At 38.5% G+C, this 16974-nt stretch overlaps 6 protein-coding genes and 2 non-coding genes across 8 annotated transcripts; 3 read left to right on the top strand and 5 right to left on the bottom strand.

Moving 5' to 3' along the window:
- Positions 1 to 1245: 1245 nt before the first annotated feature.
- PICMEDRAFT_18521 (hypothetical protein) lies at positions 1246 to 1548 on the bottom strand (the record flags this gene model as incomplete). Its single annotated transcript, XM_019162039.1, has 1 exon — positions 1246 to 1548. A coding segment is annotated over exon 1 (296 nt), but the record flags the coding sequence as incomplete, so codon positions are not given.
- A 442-nt stretch (positions 1549 to 1990) lies between these two features.
- Positions 1991 to 2072, top strand: PICMEDRAFT_t152. Its single transcript has one exon. It is a non-coding gene; the product is annotated as a tRNA-Ser (tRNA).
- Positions 2073 to 2316: 244 nt separating this feature from the next.
- On the bottom strand, positions 2317 to 2389 carry PICMEDRAFT_t150. The gene has a single exon. It is a non-coding gene; the product is annotated as a tRNA-Thr (tRNA).
- Positions 2390 to 3635: 1246 nt separating this feature from the next.
- Positions 3636 to 5049, top strand: PICMEDRAFT_18520 (hypothetical protein). Its single transcript, XM_019162038.1, has one exon. It carries the CDS (start codon positions 3757 to 3759, stop codon positions 4807 to 4809), a length of 1053 nt encoding a protein of 350 aa, XP_019015389.1. The 5' UTR covers positions 3636 to 3756; the 3' UTR covers positions 4810 to 5049.
- On the bottom strand, positions 4570 to 7050 carry PICMEDRAFT_18517 (hypothetical protein). The gene has a single exon (XM_019162037.1). The coding sequence runs from the start codon at positions 6895 to 6897 to the stop codon at positions 4972 to 4974; it is 1926 nt and encodes a 641-aa protein (XP_019015388.1). The 5' UTR covers positions 6898 to 7050; the 3' UTR covers positions 4570 to 4971.
- Positions 7051 to 7142: 92 nt separating this feature from the next.
- Positions 7143 to 12700, bottom strand: PICMEDRAFT_18516 (hypothetical protein). Its single transcript, XM_019162036.1, has one exon. The coding sequence runs from the start codon at positions 12651 to 12653 to the stop codon at positions 7296 to 7298; it is 5358 nt and encodes a 1785-aa protein (XP_019015387.1). The 5' UTR covers positions 12654 to 12700; the 3' UTR covers positions 7143 to 7295.
- A 292-nt stretch (positions 12701 to 12992) lies between these two features.
- PICMEDRAFT_25290 (hypothetical protein) lies at positions 12993 to 14120 on the top strand (the record flags this gene model as incomplete). The annotated part of the gene is made up of 2 exons (XM_019162387.1): positions 12993 to 13775; positions 13815 to 14120. Coding segments are annotated over 2 exons (1089 nt in total), but the record flags the coding sequence as incomplete, so codon positions are not given.
- A 515-nt stretch (positions 14121 to 14635) lies between these two features.
- On the bottom strand, positions 14636 to 15763 carry PICMEDRAFT_74876 (hypothetical protein; the record flags this gene model as incomplete). Its single annotated transcript, XM_019164899.1, has 1 exon — positions 14636 to 15763. One exon carries the CDS (start codon positions 15761 to 15763, stop codon positions 14636 to 14638), a length of 1128 nt encoding a protein of 375 aa, XP_019015385.1.
- Between the last annotated feature and the right edge of the window lie 1211 nt (positions 15764 to 16974).

The following is a 16974-nucleotide window of genomic DNA, read 5'->3' as shown; positions in this document are numbered from 1 at the left end:
TTTCATCCTTCGTATTGAGAGGAATTATGTGAGCCCATCTTGAAAAAGTCATCAACAATTGTGAGAAAGTATTTCTCACCAGCAAAACCCGGTGTTGAAAAAGGTCCGCTCACATCAGCATGAAGTAGTTGGAGCGGTGCCTTTGCCCGTGGTGATGAAGCTTGCTTGGGAAAGATTTGAGTCATCTTTCCTGCAGCACACGAGGCACACTCAACCATCTTGGGACCAGAAGGTACTCCCATCTGAGCCATAACTGCGGGCGAAGGGTGACCGAGGGTTGCATGACTGATATCACCAGGAACTGTTAGTGCATCACCAACTACCGGAGTATAATCAAACTCGTACAGGCCTGACCCACAAGCGGTCGCAATTTCACTAGCTGTATCATTGGAAGATGACAGATAGTGAACCGCTTCATGAGAAAATGTAAACGAACCAGATTTGGAGGCCTTTTTGATGGATATAAGATTTTGGGTGGCATCGGGGACAAAGGAGACATCAGACACAATAAGAACTTTTGAGGTAACTGGGTGCACAAAGCGGATAGTCCCAGTACCTTCAACAACCAGAGGATTGGATGAGGTCCTAGCAATGCAGCCAGACGCCGGAGTAAACTCAGCAAAGTGAGACCGTTCATTTGAGATGTGAAGTGTAGCCCCTGAATCCAAAATGTAGCTCCGATTTGGCATAACTGAGTCTCCCCTTGAGTTGGAAATTGCCCAAGAGATACTAGAGATAGGTTTGGATGAGGAGTTGACAACAGCTACTGTATTAGCACTAGAACTGCTGGCTGCAATCGGGGCAGCAGCTGGACAATCCTTAGCAACGTGGCCTCGTTTCTGGCATCGGTAACACTTCTGCTTATTAACATAAGGCTTCTTGGAAGTAGCCGCAAATACTGAGCCCTGCGTAGTAGGAACGAGATCCCGCAGAGTGTTCTCAACCGCTGACAACGTAATGTTCGGAGTTGACACATCTAAAACTCGAGCATTCGCTTGGTCGGACTTAAACATCCTTAAGTAAAACAAACCCATCACTTGGGTAATTTCTGAGGAGTGGTTAAAATGAGCACATATATCTCTGAACAAGGACAGAGCACTTTCATCACCGGCAGACTTATTGACCGAAGCATCACAAGCTTTATTAACCATAGCATACAATTGACGTGATGTAACCTGGGAGTAATCACGTCTAATCAACATGAGTAAATCAAGTCCGAACGCATTATCAGACTGATACTTTAACAACACTTTTGACGACACAGTATTCAACAGTACAACTTGAATCGCATTGTTCAATGCAACTTGGAGCTGCATAACTAGAGTGTCGTCTATCGGTTCAGCTGGAGGTAACATCATATCTCCAGTTGTAAAATAAACGTCAAGGCCAGCACCTTGAGTGGCAACGAGCATACCAGTGTAACTGTTCCATTTAGGATAGTTCATAGACGAAGAAAGCTTCAAGCTCTCATCTCTAGGGCAAGTGAGAGCGAATTGGCTCATAACCTGTTGTAATCTAGCTATTCTATTATGAATATCCATTGTATATTGTTCACTTTATATTATACTTGTTGCTTGTTACTATATAACTAATATAACTAACCTACAAACTAAAACTCTCAAACATAAATACAAGGGACAAACCTCTTGTATTTATACACTTACACCTTCGGTTAAACTTGCCATTATTCATTTATCATGGCGGCTAACTTTCCAGTTTTGGATTACTCAAGATGCCTTATCATGATAAGACTCTTATCTCTTATCACTCGATCCTTATTGGCCTCGGCATCTTATTTCAACACTAAGATACCTTATCATGATAAGATTCTTATCTCTTATCCCTCGATCATGATTGGCTTTGGCATCTTATCTCAACAATTCTCTGATTATCAAGAGTCAGTAGAGGTGAAACAATTATAAATGATGCCTGCAGAATCTTTTAAAACATTATTACTGATAATCTAGGTAGCTATCAAAAGTTTGATCATGGCAATTTGTCCGAGTGGTTAAGGAGAAAGACTTGAAATCTTTTGGGCTCTGCCCGCGCAGGTTCGAGTCCTGCAGTTGTCGATGTTTTTACCTTACTATAGGTCTCGTGACTGCAATCTCGGAAGTTTTTGATGTAGTGTCGATTAGAAGTTAGCTGCTCCCTCAATAGCTAAAATTTCAATGTCGCATACTCATTCAAAATGCTGATGGGTTGAAATATATTTCACTCATTACTTTGAAGGCAGAACCAACCGTTTATCTCTTTCATCGGGTGTAGAGAGCTGCTACACGTTTTTGGTATCTTCCCTGTCAAGAGAAAAAATATTGCTCGCACTCAGAGTTGAACTGAGGATCGCCACATTACTAGTGTGGCGCCTTACCAACTTGGCCATACGAGCTAATACACAACAAAAGAAAGTGTTCTTGTTCTCAACCCACCGTTTTATAAAGGCTACTGTTGAGATAAGATGCCGAAGCCAATAATGATCGAGGGATAAGAGATAAGAATCTTATCATGATAAGGCATCTTGTTGTAATCTAGCTATTCTGTTATGAATATCCATTGTATATTGTTCACTTTATATTATACTTGTTGCTTATTTAAAAACAACTTATACAACTCTTAATAACTAATGATTCTAAACACAGATAGCAGACAAAACCTCTCCTATTTATACACTCATGACGTCGGCTAATCTTTCCAGTTTTAGATCACTTGATGCCTTGCCATTACAAAGCTCTTTTCTAATGCCTTGTCTTTTATAAGCCTCTTTCTCTAATTTATTGATATTGACTTCGGCATCTTATCTCAACAGATTTGCCTAGTGAAAGCTTTATGTTTGAGTACACCTGTCCTGACTCATATGTACTTAGTTTATGTTTTCTTTTGTTGATGTTTTGTTACTTTTCTCTGTATTGCTTATGGCAAGATTCATATCAATCATGGTATTTTATCTCAACACCTCGCAATTGCCCTTTCTGACCGTTATGATCGCAGTTATAGATAGTGCTTTCAGTATTTTGTTGGTTTCGATTTCTCAACCTCATTTTGTGGATTCCTTCATAACTTTGGCTATCAGTTGAAACGAATCCAAGATGCAAAAACCGCATAAACAAAATTAAAACCTCTTTTGACTCTTAGCAAATTTATGTACCATAGTTTAGAAGTGGAGATTACTTCGAGGGTGAAACTGGCCAAAAAACAAGCTAGATACCAGGATATGTGAACTCGCTGGACAACAGCATCAAATCATCAACACAAATAAAGCAATTACACATCTGAGAGAGAACACTTCCGATAGTTTTCAAAATGGTGAGATATGTTGACCACTTATCAGTCTCCAACCTAGTATCAGAGTAACCCCGACCCAATCCTGGTAACCATGTTCCTTAGTTTTCTCAATTCACTTATCTGTGTTTCTCGTTTCGCTAAATCTCAACGCGAGAGAGTTTTTTTGAGAGTCACGTGCTGCAAATCAACCTGGTCGCCCTCAGTGAGCCGAATAGAGATTATTGTTGTTTATTTGAAACATGACTAGATTGTATGTAAGACTTTTTTTACTGTCAGCCAGGGTCTCTTCTGTTATAAAAGATAAGATCCAAAAGATTGTTGCCGTCATCATTTGAATTAATTGACAGAGTCTTACCGATTTGAGCTGTTTAAAACCTCGCATTTCAACAAGAGCTAGGCGAATCGGATTACCACAGGGCAAGATTTTGAGCAACCAGAACTGTAGGGAAATACAGGAGATAATTGAGCTGTCACATGTCGTTTTTATTCAAAAGGAATCCAAAAACTGCTGGAGATTTGGTGCGAATTTTGAATGAACAGGTGGTGAAACTCGAAACAACCAATGGATCAGAGAGAAAGAAGGCACAAGACGAAGTTTCCCGCCACCTCTTTACGATAAAAACAATCATCAACGGAGAGGAAAACCCTCTCAATGATGCGTCACATGGTTCACAAACAGAAACTTTGACTCAGTTGAGTCAGGAAATCTACTCCTTTGACTTGATGTACAACCTAATTCTAAATCTTCGTAACATTGAGTTTGATTCACGAAAAATTGTTGTACTTCTGTTCAACTCTTTGCTAAAGAGAAAAGTGGGTAATCGTTCTCCCACGGTTGATTATTTACTAAGCAGGCATAAAATTGTTGTTACTCTTATGCGGGGCCCCGAAACACCCGAAATCTCTCTTAATACAGGCTTGATGCTACGTGAGGCAATAAAGCATGAAGCAGTTGCCAAAAGCGTTTTGTATGACCCACTATTTTGGAAATACTTTGATTATGTTAACACAGACTCTTTTGAAACATCGACAGATGCTTTCGCCACGCTAAATGACCTTTTAACGCAACACAAACAGCTAGTTGGATCCTTTTTTTCGAATGATCAAATCGTATCAAAGTTTATTTCCGGAATCAACAAGTTAATAACGAATGGTAATTATGTAACGAAAAGGGAGTCCACAAAGTTACTAGCGGATTTGATAATGATCAAACTTAATTATAATCTGATGACAAGATACGTCAATGATGTGGAAAACTTGAAGATTATTATGTTGATACTGGGCGACAGGTCTAAAAATATTCAGTTGGAGGGCTTTAATGTTTTTAAAGTTTTTGTCGCAAACCCTAAAAAAGAAAAAGCAGTTATAGATATACTAGCAAAAAACAGAAATAAACTTTTGCAATTTTTAGGCAGCTTTAATAAGGAGAGGAATGATGACTTGTTCATAGCTGAGAAAGATTTTATAATTCAACAGATACAGGCATTACCCAAAATTATAGTTGCAGAGAAAGTAGTCGAAAACTGAGAGATTGGGTGAGCTTTTTCACATAGTACTCAGTTTCAACTGCTCATAATTCACAACCATCATAAAAGGAAAGCAAATTTTTGCCCAACGTGACAACTAATTGCTGAATGAGTATATAACTACTATATAATTCGGTTCATCGTTCAACGCGAGCTTTATTCTCTATGCAAATGACAAATCTTTTAACTCTTTAAAGCGTTCTGAAGTTATATCACTACTGTATATATGAGAAGCTTTGAAAATGTTAGACAAATCAGATATCGCAGAGCTGTTTGAGACTATTTTTTGATGCTGCTCTAAATTGTCTCCATCTATTTGAACATCTTTACTAACAATTGTAGGATGATTACTATCATTTCTCGCAATATTTAAAAATTCGTTGGGCCAATAAGTATCGCCTTCCAGTGTGATATCAATTGCCAATTCACCATTGTAAACTAAGTTATCTAAAATCGTTTTCAATATAATGAAGCTCATGTTGAAATGCAGTTTTTGTAATCTTGGTATAGATATTCCTGGATTGATAATTATATAATTGAATATTTTTGCAGTGATGGACGAGCTGTTGTTTTTCTTAGAAACAATGTAAAAGAATGGCGAGCTTTTAACATCTTCTTTGCGAGACAAAAGTACCTTAGTGACCTCTATGTTTATTCTCAAGTCTTCGAATTTCATCATCGCATCAAAAGTTTCTTCCGGAGTTATTAGGTTTATCTGCCTGGTCTTATTGTACATCGAATAAAGCTCAAAAAAAGTTATTATGCCATTTTTTTTGTCAAGTATATCGTCGTTTATAAGAAAGTCACATATGTTTCTGGCTAACTCCTCCAAATAAACAGTTGGAAGTTTCGAAATAGTGTTCGTTGAAGGCTTTCCTGATCTCAAAAGGTTTAGCGCATTAGTGATTTTTGCACTATTGATAGACTCTCCAATTTTGTTGTTGTCTATGATGTGATTCAAGTTGGCAACAGAAGACTTCGAGCGTTCGAGCAATTCAAAGTTTTGATCAAAATCCTTGTCGTGTTTGCTTGTTTTCATCAAAAAGTTCTGATATTTTTTCGACAAGGAAATCAAGTCTTTTGCTTTGGACATTAACTGATCTAGATCTTGCACAGCTTTACCCAATAGTAACGAATCTTCATAGTTTTTCTGCTTCGAATTTGCTGTGAGACCATGAATTCCATTTGAAAATGTCAACTGGGAAGCAACTGTATCAGATTTCGTATGACCAGATGATTTTTCTTGATTATCACCAACTGATTCACTCTGTCGATTTCTGTCTTCAAGAACCTTCTTCAAGGACTCATAAAACAGCTTCTGGTTTCCGTTTCTAAATGAAAATTTAACTACTTTCAAATTGATAGCATCACTTACTTCCTCAAGCAAAGTGAACTTTATAAGTTTCTGGCTCTGGTTTTGGATAGGTAGCTCAGAACTTGAAGCACTTGGCGAGCCAACCAGCTGAGAGCCACATATTTCACATTTTTTCATAAACGGATGATTGATAAATGTACAATTTGGACATTGTGAGCCATCAAAAGAAACCAAGTCAATTGAACCATTATGGGTTGTGTTAATGTTAGAAGAGTAATACTTATTTATTACGTCATAAGTACATTTTACACCGCATGTATTGCAAGCTGGTCGATTTTTATCAGAAAACTTCATATTTTCAATTTCAGAAGTATTTATTGACGATTCGTTAGAATAAGAACAAATAGGACAAACCCATGCCATGGTCAACTCGTTTTTTCGTTGTGATTTCTTCATTTCATTTTCATCTTGATCTTTTAGTTTTAATATTATTTTGGGGCTGGACTTCAAAAACCCGTTGTAAATTTCAGTGCCGTCAATTTCACCCAAATCAAGAGAGACATGCCTGTCTCTGTGATTATCGTTGACGAAAATAATCCTTTGATTTGTCAAATACAGTCTTCCGCATTGGTAATTTTTCAGCTTGTAATCCTCCTGATACAAACCAATCCCGTTTCTCATGATGATATCATGTTCATGATCATTCAAAATAGGCCTTCCACTGGAAGACAAGTCCACATGTTTAAAATAGGGTGTCGTGAACTGAGTAGGCATTTTTATGATAAGAAGTTACCAGATTCTTATGAAGGCTTCAGTGTGCGTTCATCTAATCGTATTTCCGAAATTGATTATAAGCCTCCTGTCTGAGAAACAGGTGTCAAATATTAATCACAAATTAAGAGTGATACTGTTGTATCCTGGTGAATCATTTGGCCTTGGAATGCCTCGGAACTGTTAGGAAAAGGTTGATGTCAAAACGGAATATATAAACAACAAAGATAATATTACATACTAATGCCTGCAGTATTGAAATCACGTGATACATGCATTTTTTCGTTTTTAGTTTGTACTCCGAGTACTTACTCAAATTTACACAATGACGGAAAGTTTATCTAGATATAATTTATGCTATACCCATAGCTATTCACCAAAACATTTTGGTGGTCAAGTAACTAGTTTATAAGGGAGTCAAATAAGGTGAAGAGCTTTGTAAGCTCTTGCAATCCTTTGACATTATATATAGAAAAAGCGCCTTCCTCTATCTCCGCAAAATCAGTACTTTCCTTCAATTTATGTTTGTTCCTTTCATAAAGGAGCTCTCTCTTCAAAACAGCCGAAGTTAGCCTAGCAAAATGTTTTTGCAGGGAAGCAGCTTGCATCAAGCAACTGTCATTTTGAGGCCCTAAAGAGATTACAATAGCCGTAACAAGTTGAATTATCGGTATGAAAATTTCATAGTATGATATTTTATCTCGAGAAACATTACCCTCTGTGTCATTATAATTATTTTTACCCAAAGAGACGTTAGAGCTCAATGGTTGATCTAGGGATATTGTGACTGTTGTGACTGATTCACGGCTGGATTCGCTTATCGACTCTACCAAATTTAATTCGAACCCTAAGTCTGCATCTAGCTCCAAAAATTTGCATTCTTTGATAGTTCCAAAAATGTCATTTCTTAGCAATTGCTGGGCACCTAACCTTGTCTGAGCAATTCTTGTTAAAAAACTAACTGTTGCTTTGAAACTTGTCAATTCATAAAGTAACTCCTGGATCGTAATACCATGACTTTTTGTATTAAGTACAATTGTTTCCATCGCACGTGTAAAACACTCGTCCGTCAATTTGAGTTTTTGACCCAAAAGAAGAAGATAATTGTCCCTGCAAAACGTTTCAAAAATCAAACACTCTCTTACTTGGGGTGATTGTAGCTGAAGAATAGCCTTGACAAAACTTTCCAACAATATCAATGCTGTTATCCTATTAGCGCTTTCGCCAGCAAGTGAGTCGTGACAAATGATATTAAAAACGTTAACGTCCAAGGATTTAAGAAAGGCTGTGAGTTTCGCAATGACTTCTTGGCTATGCATCGTTTGTTGTAGAAAGCTTTCAGCAAGAATATAGAGATCCGACCTCATAGAAGGGCTGGATGTAGGCAAGAAAATTCCATGCAAAGCCACTTTCAGAATTGGAAAAAGACGTTCGAAATCAAGTGTGGCTTTGGTTTGTAACTCAGACCTTGAAGTCAGCAGTTTTCTCCTATCATTACTATATGTGTGCATCAAGTGAACACACAAGGAAACCCAATTTTCGGCAAATGTTGGGTCAACCTCTAAATATTCATCAATTTTTGGGATAATATTCTGGAAAACTTCAAGAATAAAACTCGATCTTTTGTTCCATTTCATATCGGTTTCGGTTACAATAACTTGAACTAGTAGAGTCCATGAACTTAGATATTTGAAAACAAGTGATTTATAGTTATCATAGGACAAAGAACATGTTAGCAACTTCTTTAGGTTTTTGGCCTCTCTATGAAATAGCTCTGAGTATTCCTTTCTTTGTACAGGAGACATAACCCTCAAATCCTTTGCATGCACTGAAATCATTTTGTCAATAACGGTGAAATCATATGGAAATTCGGAGTTGTCACCGTTAAGATTCTCCAAGAGTTTAATTTTGCGCAGAGCGTACTCATAATCAAAGCCGGTAAACAGTTTGTTCATTTTTTCAATCATGTTTTCTATCTTGAAATCCAGAATGTCCAATAAGCCCATGAGTTTGGAAGAGCCAGATGCAAATCCGGAAGAGTGTGTTAAAACTTCCAGATACTTTGTGTTCAATGATAAAGATCCATACAATACCGAAACATGAACCTCGATTGCAGTTAGCTGAATGAGAGAACTTCTAAAAGAAATAAAAGCATTCAAAACACAAATTCCTTCACCTGAGCAAAACTCATTTTGCGTCTTTATCTGCCCATCAAAAAACTGGTTTGAAAACAAAATATTCTTGTTGATAGCATGACTATTTTCCAGCAGAAACAAAATGAAATTGGTACTTGTCTCAGTAGGTGATGCCGATTCACCGTTAGTACGAAGATAACTCAGTACATCCTTCCCTGTTATGTCGGATTTACTTAGCTTCAGTAAAATTTCCAGACACAAGGCACATAGCCTAATAGGAGCTAAATCCAAATTTGCAGATTTTGAAAATACAGAGATGATTTCTTTCGTAATGTTGACGATAGATCTCAAAAGTGACCTACTAGAGGCAATCGTTGTCTCCTGGTCAGAGCTGCCAATAGACATTTTCTTCGTATCAAATCCAAGAAGAAAGTGACTTACAGTCGCCACGTTTATGTTGACAGAGAGATTGCTGTTGATAAACCGAAGAAGTGAAATTTTCACTTCAATAGATACTGGTGACGACAATGGTGATTCAAACTGGTCAATAAATGCAGATCTAATTCTAACTGACTCGTCAATGGTTTCGAACAAAGAAAGTAAACGATTTTTTTTGACCAACTTGGAGTGAATTCCATTTTCTGATCCACTGAAAATTTTTGAGCTAATTACAGTATGAATTATTTCTAAGGAAGTCTTTGCAATTTCGAGTTTGGCAGACCCAACGTATAATGACAAATTCGCAATCAGTGGGAGATCCAGAAGAAAAGATTCGTAAAAAGACTTCAATCCTGACATTCCTATTGCCGTTGGATCAACAAACTTATTATCTGGTAAACGCAAAATATGAATAAGTTCATCAGCAAAAAATTTTTCCCTAGAAAGAGTCATGTTAATAATCTTAACAGCTTTTTGTAGAAGTTTCACCCAAACTGAGCTTCCTGACAACTCATCTAGCTGATCAATACCCAAGTTGCAGATTTCAAACAAAGAGTTGTAAACTTTGTTGTTGTATAAATAATTCAGTACTGCAGAACCAGGATGGGACTGAAAAAAGCGAATTATGCTCTTATTTTCCGTAATGTAGTCCATATCTTTTACGTGACAAGCCGTAGCATTTAGCACCAGATCTGGGTCAAGCTGTGAAAGGCATACTTCCATTACACTTAAAACTGAAAATTTTAGCGATGCCTTCTCATCTTCGGTTATGGGGGAAGAATCGACCTCGGGTAAAATCTCAGTACATAAGTAATCAATATAGCACCAAATGCCAGGTTTTCTTACGACTGAACCAAGGTCTAGTGGAAATGGATGGGAATATGGTACAAACATATTTCCTGAAGTATCTAAAGGCCGAAAAAGCTTTGCGATCAAATCAATGAAACCAGAAATCATCTGATAATTGTTCAATTTTTTTGACATCCTTTCTTTTGGTAAACTGATAAATGAGTTGCTTCTCCCGCTCGTAAACAGCCAGTTATCTAAAACTTGCCAAAATTTAAACCTTTCGGTGTATGTGTCCCCGACTAAAGAGCTCAGTAAGGTTAAAATCGGACCATTCAAAACTGTATTTAAGTTCAGCAAATTTGAGAGAATTGTAAATAATTGAAAATTGTCACTTTCAAGTAATTCAATTCGAGCTTTTGTACTATTGATTGAAACTTGTGATAAGACTTGGAAAAAGCCCGAAATATATATTATCGAATCTTCCCCTAGCTCTGTAACCACTGGAAGTTTCGATTTTAGATCCATTATCATAGATTCACCCAAGTTATTCTGGATTGTAAGATCGGAAGTTTTTGATAGCGATTCATTATAGTATGACAACGTAGAATATATTGTTGACCAGCTGATTGATGAATATTTGGTAAGTAAAGTTGAATTTTCTCTTGGGTTTGTCATTATATTACTATAATTCGAGTTAGTCATTTGTAAAAAGCTGAACAAATTTATTGCATTTTCATTTCCAGATGCTAAGGCAGCTAAGACCATTGAAAATGTTGACATAATCAATGGAGAGTTGCAGCGTGATGCCCATTGTAAAAACCCATACGAAGCAGAGTTTGTATCGGCCCAAAATTCTTTACTGTATTGTTCTCTTTCCGAATAGAGATAGTACATTGACATGTACAAGCGTTCAAGATCGGCATTTTCGGTCAAAAGTTCCAAGTTGAAGTCATCCGACGAAAGTAGAACATCTTCCTCTGTATCTCTCAGTTGGGTCATCATAAATGCGGCCGTAGAAATAAATGAGTGAATAAAATTTGATAACACAGGTACCAAAAAATTGATGAAATTCTCAGTCAAACTAATGTCATCAGGGATTGAGTAAACAGGTAAAAGATCGGAGTCAGAAGTATCGATACCTGAAACTTTTTGCTGCTGTAATAACTGTTTCTTTCTCAGAGTGGCATCTTGATCTATATCAAACATTCTAATTGGGAGGAACCTTGGAATGTGTTGTTGCAAGAAAGCCCTAAAATCATAAAACGGTTTGATGTTATGCTTTGTAGATTTAGTTATGATTGAGGTGTCTGCTGTGATTGATAAGAGTTGCTCTAGTGCACCTACAGAAATACATTTCTGCATTGGTTCATCTACCGACGTATTGAATTCAAATTTCAAAGTTCTCTGTGGTTGTTGTTTACACCAATCAATAAAATGAGTCAGAAAAACAAGGATTATCAAAGCTTTGAACGGACTTTCAGATAGTTTTTCAATTCCATTTATGGTGCTGATGAAATTTTTGTGCAAATTCTCTACAGATTGATCAGACAAAGCCTCAAGCCTAGACACATAAATAAATAAGCTAGGGATGTAACAAATTGAGAAAATGTCTTCTGGCTGAAAGGATGACACATGGTCTAATAAGCGTAGGAAATTTGCAACTGAAAATGTCTCGCTTTTCGAGAAATAGGAAACGTAACCAAATTGTATTTCTCCCAACAGTTGGTATTGTTTGAAGAGCATATTTCTTCTGTAATTGGTGGTTTTCATTTCAGGCGAACATTCGTGAAAAGTCCCTAGCAACTTGCTCCTTTCTACAGATTCTTTGATGGAAATTAGCTCTTTCTCGATTCCTCGAAAAGATTCCAAAAGTATATCGACTGAGTAATCTTTGTGTTTCGATATTTCGTCAATCAAGAACTTCCTATCATTAGAAAACATTGAAAGCGAGTTTTTCTCTTTCCCAGCGATATCTTCAGTTTCACCAAGTGAAGTTGAGCAAAGATAGTAACTTACAATCTGTAATATGTAATCTCTTCTGTTATAATACGCTGCAATGGCAGAGTCCAAATAAGACGTTCCTAGTGAGTTTCGCTCATTAGATGACGCATGAAAGAGAACCTCTGCTGCAATTAATTCATCAATATTTAGTATATCGGATAACTGAAGAGAACTTTCGATGAATGCTTGATTTACCTTGTAATCCAATCCATCACTAAGATTCAATTGTCCTGATTCTAGTTTCTTCCTGCTTTCTTCAGATTTTCCTTCAACTACCAGCAAAGAAATCAAGTCGTGGTGTAGGTCTTGGACCAGACTCTGTTTTGTTTCCACATCATTCTTTGCTATAGCATCGTGCAGCAAAGCAAATGACACTGTAGACCAACAATGTGACATTTTCGCCTATGATGTGTTTATCTTGAACAATATATTCTTGATGGAGAGGACTCTCTTATTAGAAGTTGTTTTGCTTCACATCGATATACCTCTGTTTTTCTCTTGCTTCGATGAAAATAGACTCGTTTTCTTCATCATAAAATTTAAACATTACGTAATCAATGCTACAGCTTTTCTGTTAGATCTGTTGATATAACTGCCTGACTAAGGGTTCTTTTGACATCACTGGTTAACGTTTTACACTGTTTATATATGAAGGAAGGAAATGTCAGTACAAACATGCAAGAAAGTAGACAATTGCCCTCTTATTCTATCAAAGATAAATCTTTGATTACCAAGTGGAAGTTACCCCAAAAACGGATATTTTCAAGCAGTGATATTCCCTCCTTCCAAAGCTCTAAGGCAATAGCAAATATAAACGGAATTGTTTCCCTAATATGCACCAAAATATCATTAGTAAATGTTCCTTTAGGAGCATTAAACGATGAGCTAGTAAATTTCAACTCAAAAGGGTTTCACCATAGTGTCACGACTTCTGAAAAGGTTATGCAAAAGCACCGTGATACTACTAGCGTTGAGACACCACCTAAATTTGCAGATGAAGCAGAATCAAGAAGCTACTCGACCGTTGCAAAAGCTATATTGGGCATTCTACAAAAATTTAAAGATTTGAAAGATCAGACACCGCCATTTCCTGGTCCAAGAAGATATGGCAACTTTGCATGCCGTGATTGGCACGATAAACTGACATCTAACATTGATTCAATCTTGGATGATGCATTTTTTGATCTATTGCATGAGGCCGAAAAATCAGAAAACTATCTAGGTTTGAAGAATGAGATAAGGTATTATTTGCTGGGTTCGTTTGGGTCTCGTGAGAGACTTGACTATGGAACTGGCCACGAATTATCTTTTGTTTCCTTTTTAGGATGCCTAGTAATGATTGATCTTATCAACCGGGAGGAAATGAAAGGAAGCGAATGGTTACTAATACTCGCTGGTTACTATGATTTAGTGAAGTCTCTAATCTTATCGTATACCTTAGAGCCAGCTGGATCACACGGAGTATGGGGATTAGATGATCATTTCCATTTGATATATGTTTTTGGTGCATGCCAATTTGTGGATTTCAAAACTCTCGGAGCAAACACAGAATTTCAGACGTCAAATGCCTCCATAAATGTGATGAACTACAGAATGGGGTTGACACCCTCGTCCATATTGAACCCTGACACCTTAAGAAGAGAACGAGATAAAAACTTGTACTACAATGCCATATCTTTCATTCGAATGGTAAAAGTTGGACCATTCAGTGAGCATTCGCCAATATTGTATGAAATATCCGCAAGCAAAAACTGGGAAAAAATTGCTCGTGGAATGTTAAGGATGTATTACGGGGAGGTTTTGTCCAAGTTCCCTGTTGTCCAACACTTTTATTTTGGAGGTGTTTTTTTTCCATGGGTCGATACCAATGGGCATGAATTACGTTCTAGCGAAAACCAATCAGAATTGTTATCAGAAACACCAAACGCAGAAACACACAAAAATGTTGATAATGGTAATAGATACATTGAGTCAGTCACTAGTACAATGGGAACATTCTACCCCGATCGTGAAGATGAATTGTCTAAACTGTTGCAAGAAAGGCGCAAGGTAACGTCGAACGGAAAAGTGATTAGGGGAATAACTACTTCCAGGGATGCAGGTACGGATGCGCAACGTCAACAACACAATCCCAATACCGTTCATCAAACTAGGGTACCCTGGGAAACAAAAAGTGGTGGAAATGTAGCTGTTGACTTTACTGGCACGACTAGGCCTGCTGGACCTTCCGAATCTGCCGGAACTACTGGACAAACCGGACATAGTGATACCAAAGTTCCTTGGAAGTGACGCTGAATAATATAGAATAATATGCAAATACTTTTTGGTTTTATAAATAGGATGCCAAAGAAAGGGCAAAAGCTTTCGTGGGTAGAAAATTATTTTCCACCGTTGGTTCCGAACGCTTTATCAAACTCAGTAAAGACAAATCTATATCTGACATCTCCATCCCATGCTCTGGTCAATGCGGTCTGACAGTTTTCTTCTGAAATTGGGACAGTTTCGACCCAAGGAACGATATTGTTTTCTGCAGCCATCTGGAATAATTCAACGGCTTCCTCCCTAGAACCTAGGGCAGAGGAGCACAAGCACGAGCCATTGCCAAAAAAAGTAAAAGGAGATACGTTATATTTTTCATCCACGGCAGGTAAACCAACGGAGCAAAATCTACCTTCCACTTTCAAGATGGACAAGAAGGCGTCTATATTCAGACCTGAAAGACCGATGGCACAGTTCAAAATCAAATCAAACTGGTCAAAAAACGGCTTTTCCCACCCTTCAGTACCAGTTGTGACAAAACCAGTTGCACCTAATTCGAAAGATTGTTCCTTTTTGTTATCTGTTCTTGAGAAAACGTAAGGCTCTGCACCTAATGCCTTACAGAATTGGACAGCTAAGTGGCCCAAACCTCCAAGTCCGACAATGGCCACTTTTGGAACTTGACCCTCTGGAAGGTTCTTTGGAATGTATCTCTTGAGTGGAGAGAACACGGTCAAACCTGCGCAACATAGGGAGGCTGCGTGAATCGAGTCTAACTTTTCAGGAATAGGGAAACACATGTACTCATGTGCACGCACGTGGGATGCGTAACCACCCTGAGAAACATACCCGTCAGGATACACACCATCGTAGGTGGTGACGGTGTGGGGACAGTACTGTTCGTTTCCGTGTTTACACCTGTTACAGTCAAGACAAGCGAAAGCTTGTGCTCCTAAACCGACTCTGTCTCCGAGTTTGTGAAGACTGACTTTAGGGCCTGCTTTAATGACCTTACCAATGATTTCGTGACCAACGACTTGTGGTAAAGTGATTGAACCCCATCCATGATCGCCACCTTTGGCGGTCATGATATCAGAACCACAAAGGCCACAACATTCAATTTCAATGTCAATGTCGTAGTCACCAAACTCCTTAGGCTTGTAAGTGGTGTACTTTGGTTTGTTCCACTCTTTGGTGTCGACAATGGCAAACCCTGCGAATTCTTCCGGATAGTTGACTTTGGACATGACGGCTAGTTACTTTCTGTAAAATTTTGCCCTTCAGAAAGCTCTTGAGAAGTAGGCAGACACTTGTGGACTGGAACCTTCCAATCCAAGAAGAAGAGACTTTGGCGCATAATTTATACAGCAAGCCGGAAAATTCAGTCCTGTTTAGGCGTGGAAGGATGTGCCCGAAAATCGTTTATCTGGTTGGCCAGATAAGCTTAAATTTGAGCGGCGGATCTAGTTTCCTGTTGTGTCGAGGCCATCGTCTGCAATTGCGGCACATTTGGGTTGCCTATTTTGGCAAGATACACCGCGGGCTCGAGGAACCGAAGAAACTGAGAAAAATAAAGTGCTCATCGACGCGTCGGCACAAATTATGGCATCCGTGCACCATTATTCAGATTCTGTCCATTCTATTTACAATTTCTCGATTTTCGCATTCTCCTTTTTTTGTTCCGAGGTTGCTGGTAAATTGGCTAATTTTCCCGGGGGTCACGCAAAGCCGCACGCAATGACGGGGACAGGGACGGGCACAGGGCGGAGTGGAGCAGCAAAAGACGTCATACTCGCGGGATAACGCCTGGCGGTTTAACTAATGGATTAATGTTTTTAAAGTTTTCCAGGGTTTCTCCTCAACGAGGTCTTCGGGGTTCCGTTATTTTTGCAGCTGCAGCTGAGTGTCACCCCGCATTTTTACCATGCGTGTGGAGATCATCACGATCACCCACTTGGCCAGTCACGATGCTGGCGGCAAGGAGGCTTGCTTGCTTCACCGGAGAGGGCTGTGGGTCAATCCCCGGTTCTGAACACGCTTTTTTTCCGATATCCTCTGCGGGATGTTTGCACTCAGATTAATTCACCCTTTTTCCCCACAAGTTTGCATTTTATTTCAAATTAGACTCTGGTGCATGCACAGTCATTGTTTTCTATGGCTCCTCCTCGTTCTGCTCCCTCCTTTCCCCACCTTTTTAATTTTGCCTTTTTTCCGTGTATGGAAGATATTTGCTATGTTGCGTTGCTATGCTGGGACCAATTGTAGAGAAGAAATTCCGGCAAACGTATTGTTGCTGTGGGGATACTGCAGAGACACGGGGATGTGTTAATTTTTTTGGGCAAAAGCATGTGGGGTAAGTAGATGTATTGGGACGCCGAATTTTGTTGGCTGCCTCTTGAAATTTGACAATTATTGGAACTTGCAGTAGGTTTACCCGAATCCAGGCCTATAAAGCCAG

This window comes from Pichia membranifaciens (genome assembly GCF_001661235.1).
Source record: "Pichia membranifaciens NRRL Y-2026 unplaced genomic scaffold PICMEscaffold_8, whole genome shotgun sequence".
Lineage (NCBI taxonomy): Eukaryota > Fungi > Ascomycota > Pichiomycetes > Pichiales > Pichiaceae > Pichia > Pichia membranifaciens.
Note: the sequence above shows the minus strand (reverse complement) of the source record. Positions and strands in the feature narration are given on the sequence as shown.